At 51.8% G+C, this 9,884-nt stretch overlaps 1 protein-coding gene and 1 pseudogene across 2 annotated transcripts; both read left to right on the forward strand.

Moving 5' to 3' along the window:
• The first annotated feature begins 418 nt into the window (after positions 1–418).
• Positions 419–1,837, forward strand: MC3R (melanocortin 3 receptor). The gene has a single exon (XM_079125993.1). It carries the CDS (start codon positions 766–768, stop codon positions 1,729–1,731), a length of 966 nt encoding a protein of 321 aa, XP_078982119.1. The 5' UTR covers positions 419–765; the 3' UTR covers positions 1,732–1,837.
• A 6,696-nt stretch (positions 1,838–8,533) lies between these two features.
• LOC306651852 (cysteine-rich PDZ-binding protein-like) lies at positions 8,534–8,986 on the forward strand (annotated as a pseudogene). Its single transcript has one exon. The product of its transcript is annotated as a cysteine-rich PDZ-binding protein-like (transcript).
• Positions 8,987–9,884: the final 898 nt, after the last annotated feature.

A 9,884-nucleotide genomic window follows, 5' to 3' on the forward strand; every position in this document is an offset into this window, starting at 1 on the left:
TTCCAAGTTAGGCCCACAATTGCCTGATTTCTCTGGCACCCTACTCGGAGTTCAGGGGAGACAGAGACAGCAACTGTCTTGCTCACCATTATATTCCTGCAGCAAGGAAACAGATACATGGTAGGTACTTAAATGAATGGGTGAACGAACACATGGATGCCTGTGACCGTTTCCCGGACAAACAGGCACTGCTTGGCCAGAATGTGCAGGCGAGCCGTCTGACCTGCAGAGGGCATCAGCAGGCTTCTTCATCTCCCTGCAAAGCCCTGGAGTCGGGACCTGCTGTCAGTCAGGCAGGTGCCTGACGCTCAGTGGTCATTTCACTGCACTGAAGATTAAGTAGGAGTTGTCCACCCTCCGCTGATACATAGAGCCGGAGGGCTCCCCTCATTTCCAGCGACAGGTGCCACATCCCCTGTCTTGCTATGAATAGAGCCGTAACTGTAGCAACCAGTGGCAGGTTTTCTGTTCCCAGGTAGGGCTGTGAGAGGAGACGGAGAGGGGGTCAGAGGGAAAGAGAAAGAAGCCAGATGATCAGGATCTACTGAACTGCTGCTCCTGGAGAGACAGGAAAGTTCCCGCACTAACTTCTCTCTCCTCTCTCTCTCTCTTTTCTTCTTTTGTTCTGGGGGAGAACAACATCTAAGTCTAGACTGGACAAGCATCCAAAAGAAATATCTAGAGGGAGATGCTGCCTTTCCCGTGAGCGGCAGCAGCTTCCTCGGAGCCTGCAGGAGCCCTGGCTCGGATCAGCCGTCTGTTGCCATGAATGCGTCCTGCTGCCTGCTCTCCGCTCCGGCGCTGCCTAACGGCTCCGAGCGCCTCACGGCCCCTTCCAGCAATCAGAGCAGCAGGGGGTTCTGTGAGCAGGTCTTCATCAAGCCTGAGGTCTTCCTGGCTCTGGGCATCATCAGCCTGCTGGAAAATGTCCTGGTCGTCCTGGCTGTGGTCAGGAATGGCAACCTGCACTCCCCCATGTACTTCTTCCTCTGCAGCCTGGCGGTGGCCGACATGCTGGTGAGTGTGTCCAACGCCCTGGAGACCATCATGATCGCCATCATCAACAGCAACTACCTGACCTTCGAGGACCAGTTTATCCAACACATGGACAACATCTTCGACTCCATGATCTGCATCTCCCTGGTAGCCTCCATCTGCAACCTCCTGGCCATTGCCGTCGACAGGTATGTCACCATCTTCTACGCGCTCCGTTACCACAGCATCATGACGGTGAGGAAGGCGCTCGCCCTGATTGTGGGCATCTGGGTCTGCTGTGGCATCTGCGGCGTGGTCTTCATCGTCTACTCTGAGAGCAAGATGGTCATCGTGTGCCTCGTCACCATGTTCTTCGCCATGCTGCTTCTCATGGGCACCCTCTACGTGCACATGTTCCTCTTTGCTCGGCTGCACGTCAAGCGCATTGCGGCACTGCCACCTGCCGACGGGGTGGCCCCACAGCAGCACTCCTGCATGAAGGGGGCCGTCACCATCACCATCCTGCTGGGGGTGTTCGTCTGCTGCTGGGCCCCCTTCTTCCTGCACCTGGTCCTCATCATTACCTGCCCCACCAACCCTTACTGCATCTGCTACACGGCCCACTTCAACACCTACCTGGTCCTCATCATGTGCAACTCCATCATCGACCCCCTCATTTATGCCTTTCGGAGCCTGGAACTGCGCAACACCTTCAAGGAGATTCTCTGTGGCTGCAGCAGCATGAACTTGGGGTAGATCATCAGGGCTGTGGAAATGGTCACCGGTACAGTCACTCAGGCCCTCCACCAGCCAAGATGCTTAGAAAGAAAAAAGTCCTTGGAAGATCTAAAAAGTGCTGAGGGCCATGCCTGGACTTTGTAAAAGGATTGCAAAACCCTTTAAAGGGAAATGGCACACAACGGCTCTCTGAAAGGGCCTCCGTGGTAAGTCACAGTCTCTGGTTTCCCACGCTGTCAGTCACTGCTGCTGTGGGTGCTGCCTGCATTCATTCCCGTGTGCCCAGGGCTCATAATGCCTGCTGCTCATCTGCTTCACACCCAGGTCTCTGTGCTCAAGCCAACCAGCCGGGGCTTCTCCTGAGCAGGAAGGGGGCTCAAACCTGTTAACAGCTACAATCTCCAGCTGTCAGCCACACTACAGAGATCTGCCCTTACTCCGTTACTCTGTGTAGTAAAGCAATTGTCTAAAAACAATTAACTGTGAAAGACGCAAGGTGATGCTGTTTTCTTCTTCTTACCTTCACATGCACAGCAGCCGCATCCCCAAGAGCAGAGAGGCAGCCCACTTCTAGTCCTGCTTTTGCTTGGGGTGGGGTGGGGGGGTTTACTGTTGGGTTCATGCAGTAAATCGGAGGTCGCCTCCACAATCTAATGAAAGAGAAAGTGCTGTGGACAATCAGAATATGCCCGTTCTTGTATTTCGATACTTGCTATTTCAAGGAATGTATTACTCTTTAAAAATCAAAATGTATGTTTTCTGTTACTCCTTGTCTGTCTGTGAAATGAGAGAGAGGATCGAATGGTGGGTGGGAGGGTATACATATCACCAGAAATTGCTTTACTGGTCTTTAGATAGTTTGAGACTCTGCCCGCCTGCCACATGGCTTTCTTGGGAGTTTTTCGTTCGTTTGAGTTCAGTTTTGTCTAGCTGTTCGTCTGCGTGATGGATTCGACATCAGCCGTGAAGAACTTTTTACAGGTCATTGCTCCTTTTGCCCAACATGGTGTTAGGGTTGGATGGTGACCCTGTTTGACCATCTGAAACTTGTCAGATGAAGGGATTCATTCCTGCACGCCCAGAGAGACTCACGGGCTGACCCTGCACTTCTCCGCGGAGACAGCCGCCGCATCCCTCCACCCTGCCGGTGCCTCCGAGCTTTGTACACTCCAATGACGCCGCGTCCTTGGGGCAAGCTGTGTTTTCCTCAGGCTGCCGAGAAACGGGGCTTTCTGTACTTGCAGACTTTGTGTTAGTATAAGCAAAACCATTTGTTTCTTGCTTTGATTGTGATGTTTGGAGATAATAAAAGGTTTTGTCGCTGCTAAACGTGTTACACTCCAACACACCCGCCGGAGCCCTCTGGCGGCTGGCCATCCTCGGCTCCACCGGGGCTCAGGAACTATCCTGTCAAGTCCCGAAGACCCCTGATCACACCGCTCGTCCTTTCCAGGGCGATGCCTTTTGGTCAAACTACAAAACTCTCCCATTAGGTTTCAGAACATAGCAGGCTGCGGTTCCGACACCACTGTCATTTAGTCCAGACACCAAATACGAGGGCTCATCTGCCACCCTCAGCAAGTGGGTGTGGGAGATGGGAGAGGGAATCCTCGGAGAATTAGATGAACAGCTACAGGAATTACCATGTCCTTTTTCTATTTAAACAAGATAAAATTAATGTTTTGTTTCTTTTATATCAGTTTCCACGTTATTTCATTTCATCCTTCCAGTAAACCTCGAAAACAGGGGTGTCCCTTGACAGATGAAAGGATGTGCTCGTGACTGTCCAGAGGCCCAGCTGGGTCGGCTCACAGGACACCTGCCTCCCATGCTGACATCCTTTTGCCTCCACATGCTGCCGACAACTGGTTTCCAGAATCAAAACGACCCAGCTCTCGCTGGCCTGCTAGCTCACAGCAGCGCTGGCCAGCAGGGTGGCGCCCAGGACTCCCTCAGTCCTGCCAGGGGCCAAGCCAACACCGCAGGCTTGAGGTGGCACCTAAGGCTCTGCGTTCCGGACTCTGGCTGGCTACCCCGGGGGGTGGCTGCTGGTCTGGGGACCACATACTAAATGGTGTGGGCAGAGAGGACTTTCAAATGACCACTGACGCAAAGCCAAAGTAGAGAGCAGGGATAGGATGCCAGAGCCATAGAAATGGTCACCAGTACGGTCACTTTGTCCCTCCATCCCACCCAGGTGTCTAGAGAGAAAAAGAAAAACTGACTTTGAAGACATGAAAATGTTTAGTTTACATACAGCCTGGCAGTGCCAGAGCTGGGTCACGTGCTGCACAGGCTTGCTCCTGGACCGGGTGATATTTTACAGCTGAGGCAGCTGAAACTCAGGAGGCCGGGGGCTCATTTGTGGAAATTCAGTTCACAAATGGAGGATGGAGATTCAAACTCCAGCTGTCAACCCTCACCCAGGCCTCTCCACCACCCAACCCGTCTCCTGGAAGCAGCATGGGCAGCTGGGCAGGGCTGGTGGTACGGGGGGGGTGTTCCCATGGAGGGAGCCAGATGCCTGCTTCTGCCACTTGCACAGCCAGATGTCCATAACACTTTCCAGAAAGATGCTTTTAAAATCAGAGGCACGGCCCATTATTTCACCTGCTGTAATTCTTCCAAAACTGGGGTGGCACTGGGGCAAGTGTCAGGGGGGCCTGAGGGCCACAGGGCTGCCCCGGCCTCCAGCCCTCAGGAGAAGGATGCTAAAAGTTGGAATATCCCCGTCCCCTCCCACCACTCCCTCAGATCTTTGTGTGGGGACCCACTGGACATTTTAAAGCAGGACAGTCAGATTCAGAAGTGATTTTCCCCCACCCGGGGCACAGGCCCCGTAGCAGAACACTGCCAGTCAGCTGCCTCAGGAGCAGAGGCTTTGCGGCTCTGGCTTCTTGCTCGCTCTCTCGCTCATTCTCTCTCTCTCTCTCTCTTTCTCTCTTCCTCCCTCTCCCCCTCCAACAACAAAGGATAATGGAAATCTTAACTTGGGGAAATAAAAGCACATGATGATTTAAATTATTTGTTGAGTGAGGCTCACTTCTCAAATTTAAGGTGATCTTTTGAGGTTGTGTTAATATCTTTCTGTGGGGCAGGGCCTCCTTGGCAGAAAGCATTTCCACCTACCATCAACTGCACTGAGGTCACCTCCACTGAGACCCACTCTCACCCAGCAGCCAGTGCACAACACACTCTTCCTCAAGCCCTCTGTGCCTCCGTGGCACCCTGGATGAAACCCCAGCCCTGCAATCTCCCATGGTCTTCTCTCTGGTAACCCTCCAGCCTTCTTGTCCTGAGCCTACGTCCTTGCTCACTGGACTCAAATCCACCGGGTTCATTCCTGCCTCAGGGCCTTTACACCTGCCACTTCCTCAGCCTGAAGTTTCCTCCCCAATCTTCCTAAGCTGGCTCCTTTGTATCTCTCAGTCTCAGCCCGAATCCTGAGACACCTTCCAGGTCTTCTCTCTAAAGGACTCTTCGGTGCTGACGCCGTCACAGACATCTTACTGCTGACAAGTGCTTTCTGCTGATTTTTGTTTGCTTCTCATCAATCTCTCCCACTAGAAAGAAGTGCCTCACGGACAAAACTGGACAAGAAGAAATGCGTTCAATGAACAAGTGACTCTCATTCCATTTCTTGACCATTTGTGCAAGTTCGTTAAGCTTCATTATCTGTGTGCTTCCGGTAGAAGCATGGTAAATACAGACGGTTCTTATGCCGCATCCCGTGTGCCTTGCTGGGCGTCAGGCCGCACTGCCATCTGTTTTTCCCGGAGCCTCAGTGAGCGGAGGTGGAGGCTTGGCCTCTGCGTGAGCTGCTCCTGCATCGGCCGGCGGAGCGCAGGCCTGGGTCCTGTGGGCGCTGTCCCTGTGCTTCTGCTGCAGGAGGAAAGGCGCCTCCTCCTGCTCAGATGTGCACTGGAGTTTGGAGAGGTGGCACGTCCCCTCGACATGGGCAGGGATGCAGTGTCCTCAGGGACAGGTGCAACGAGAGTGGCTTTGAAGGACTGTTTACCAGGAAAGGAGACCTGCTTCCCGCCCTGAAAGCTGGGGGCGCCCAACAGGGAGAGCTCCGCTGAAGTCCAGGGCGGCTCTGGGCACACGCGGGAGGACAGGGCTGCTGCTGGCTCTGGGGTTTGGATGTGCCACCTCGGGGCTGGCAGTGCTGGACTTGGAGGTGGGTTCCCACCTGTCCCTGTCCATGGCAGTCGGGCGCACTGCTGCCTCGGCACCACGGCCCGGTGGCAGCTCCCATGGCAACACCAGCCTGGCCCACGCCTGACCAACCTGCTGCCACCGGGCCAGGGCAGACGGTCTGTGACCAGGGTGACCCTGGAGCCTGAGGCCTGCACTGAACGGCTGCGACAGGGAGCCCCTCCTGCTCTCGTTGGAGCGTCCAGAGGGGCCTGGCCCCCAACAAGGAGTGAGCAAGACACACGAGTAACAGGCCAAATACAGGCTTACTGAAGGGGAGGTGAGGGCGGAGAGGCGGGCGAGAGGGAGAGCCGTCTGGAAATCAGCCTCTTCCCTGCAGAGCCGGGAGGCCTTCTCTTCTACACAGCCGTCCGAAGACCTTACCCCTCTGGCCCCCACGGGTTACCTTACAACACCTGATTAGGATACTGACCAATCTCTCCCCTTGGTTACTTTAGAAAACCTAATTAGAATGCTGCCCAATTTACCCCCATTGGTCATTTTAAAATACCGAACCTGTGGCGGGAGTTGTCATGGTGATGGGTCCTCAGTGGCGGGAGTTGTCATGGCAATGGACTTAGGCAAACAGGGACATGACTCATCCCCATGATTTGTCCTCCAGCAACATCTTCGCATACTCTGCCTCCACCATCTTAGTGTCCCTGGACTCCTGCTCACACTCCCAGCTCTGCTACCCACCTGAGCGGGGCTGCAAGGACAGGGATGAGTCTGACGATGATATCAACAGCAGAAAAAGCAGGTGAAAGGAAGAAGAGACTCCTGTTGCTTGAATTTGAGTGCCAGGATCCAGCTGTGCCTGAAGCTGGTTTCATCCTAGACTTTGTTACTAAATGACTAAATGTAAGTAGCAGTGCTCTGACATGCACAGAGCTGAAGTATTGCTTCTTCTGAGTAGGGCGGGGTATGGGGAGCAACCTTATGGGGAGACCAGAGAAGAGCAGAACTGAGAAGAGTGAGGTCCTCCAAGTTCAAGGCCAACTCTATTTTGATCTGGTTTCCATATCCATTCACACATTCTCAACTAAGCTAAGAACAGCATGAACAAAAACAACGCCCTACAGTGGACGATTCAAGTAACCTCTGATCTGCCACCCTACCCACACTAGGGTAAAAAGAGCAGGACCACTGAGGGTTTTTGTTTTTGTTTTTTGCAGTGCTGGGGATTGAATCCAGGGCCCTGTGCTTAACACGCAAGTACTCTATGAACTGAGCTACATCCCCAGCCCCGAGAGGTTTTTAATCAGATTTGGGACAGAAGGTAGGAAATCAGACAACAGAAGCAGCACTTCCAGCTGGCCAAGCCACCCCCCTCTACCCTGGCAACTGCAGCCATTGGCTGGAACTGTCACAGCACTTCCTGTGTGCCCCTGTCACTACGCACGTGATGTTGACAGTCTGGGAGTTCTTGGCAGCTGGTCTCTAGGGAAGAGGCTCAGGGAAGCCCACCAGCAGGAGGCTGCCTCTCCAGGACTGTGGCCAGCCTGGTGCAGACGGGGAGTGTGCGTGCCCGGGGTGGGGAGGGTGGCTCAGGCGGCGGGCGATAGTGCAGGGAAGGAATGGGGGGCTCTTCTGGTGGGGCGTATGGAAAACCTGCTCCTCTCCCCGCAAATCTTCAGCAAAATGCAAACGCCACTTGGTGTTCAGCCATGGATTCACTCAAGGCAGCCCACGGCTAAACGAGGGGGGCCCAGGGGAGGGGAGAAGTTCAGTGTCTAACACCAAGGACGTGACGCAGACAGGACCGTGAGCTTTGGAGGGCCGCAAGGCTTGAGCTGGATCCGGGCCTTAGGCGGCTGAGGCTCACGACTACACCACTGTCCAGAGCTTTCCCCCTCGGGAATGTTTCGTCCTTCTCCTATTCTTGGCAGTGTCCCTACATGGCACCCACTTGTTTGGGAAGAAATGAAGCAGGTGAGTTGTCGGCATTCCAGATGTGGCATGAGTCACTGGCGTGTCCCCTCTGAGGCACTCTGATGAGGTGATTCCGTCACTACAAAGCCCCTCCAGACAGCTCCAGGGTGCGAACAAGCCAGCAGGCAAGTAAGGCTTGGGGCAGTGTGGGGGTGCTCAGGGAGAGGCGGGGCTGTACCCCAACCTTTCAGGGTGTGGCTCTCAAATTTGGAGACACCAGCGACCTTAAACATATGGATTCCAGGTCCTACCCACACCCCCCCCCAAGAATTTTTGATTTAATTAGCAGCAGTGCAGCCCAGTGACTTGTTAAAGCCCCAACGGGATCTGGGGGCAACAGGATCACGCTTCCTCCCCACCCTAGGTTGCTATCTGTCCCGGAGCACACAGCCAGCACGGAAAGGGAGCAATTCTGACTTGGGCATGGTGCCGGAAGATTAAGAAACCTCCCAAATCAACAGGTGAATTACAACAGCACCCCACCCCTAAGGACACACCTGGGCTCTAGCCTTTAAATCACCTCCTTAAAAACTCTCTGCTCCTCTGAAGAGCAGAACTGCAGCCTCTGGGACAGGAGTCCCCTGTGTTCTTCCTTTGCAAACAAAGCAATAAAAATTCTTTTTCCAAGGAGTAGTGTTAATGTTTTTGAGCTGCTGCTGCTTCGGTGTTTGGGAGAACGGTAGATGGAAGGATGGTATGCAAAACATGTGAAAAGAAACGCGGTACTGTTATCACTCAGACATGGAAAGACGGTGCAAGGAACGCCACAGAAGTGTGGGAGAAAGCTGAATGAAAATAAAGCTCTGACTTCCAAAAAGCAAGATTTGATCCATGTGGAAGGAATAAGTTCTCCACCTGCAGAATTTGTAAAAGGTCTGTGCACCAACCAGGTTCTCATTACTGCCATGCTGTGCCTGCAAGGGCATCTGTACAATGCGTGGAAGAAAGGTTTTGGATGCCAAAAGCTACAGGCAAACAACTGTGTCAATGTATTGGTGAAGTTACTGGCTTTCTGTGATTTTTCCTTTCTGCTTTGAATTTTCAAGGCATAAGATAGATGTCCAACTTAAAAATAACCTATCTCAGGGCAAATGATTAAGTTTTAGTGAGGAAAATTGATCAGCATTCATTCTTTTGCTCTCAACAAGTTTAAACAGCAACAATGTGACTAACATTTTGCTTTAAGTGGTTATTTTTCTTACGAACATTTTTTTGAACTGAAGTCAGTAGCAAATTTAATGAAAAAGTATTTCTGAGTTCTGTATGCACATTTTACTTAACATTATTTTATCGTATCCTCTCCATCTACTTTTATTTATAGATATTGCAAAAGTGAGGAGACTCTTGATATTTTGCTTTGAACTTGGCATCCAGAACGAGAATTCTGGCCTCATTCCCTTACTGGTGGCACAGTCCTTAGAGCCAGCAGTCCCTTAATGAACTGCAGTTTCAGAGAATATTTAAATGTTTGAGGCCATTATTGTTGAATGGTTCCTTAGTAATTAGTCCAGATCCAAATCAAAACAAGTTGGATTTGTGATTTTTAAAAAATTTGTCCTAGAAGCCAAAGTGCCAGTTCCTTTCATACGTGAACAGGAATACATGTGTCCAAATGAATTCGCTGAATTTCAGAAAAACATACTGCACACATTGATTGCCTTAAATTCAAATTGTTGTGAAGCTATGAGACACTGTTCATTTTGTTGATGTGCACTGAAAACGAATCCCGCCTCCATTGGAAAAGCTCTTTGAAGCAAGTAATGAACTTTTTTTCTTTAACCTCCTTTCTACCCCTCAAAGAAATAAACAGAAGCAAAAAAAAATTTTAAAAAAACCTTTCCTTTTGCTCAAAACCTTCCTCGTTACTGTATTGGATCCAAGACAAGGACGGAGCTTTGGGTAACAGGAGGACTCTTGAGCGGGAAGAGTCTGCTCCACACACTGAGGGAAACAGCACGTCACCACCATCCACTTTTAAAATCAAATTCTTCTTTGTTTATTTCTTGTTACCAGGGACTGAACCCAGGGGTACCTAACTACTG

This window comes from Sciurus vulgaris, assembly GCF_902686455.1.
Source record: "Sciurus vulgaris genome assembly, chromosome: 2".
Classification (NCBI taxonomy): Eukaryota; Metazoa; Chordata; class Mammalia; order Rodentia; family Sciuridae; genus Sciurus; species Sciurus vulgaris.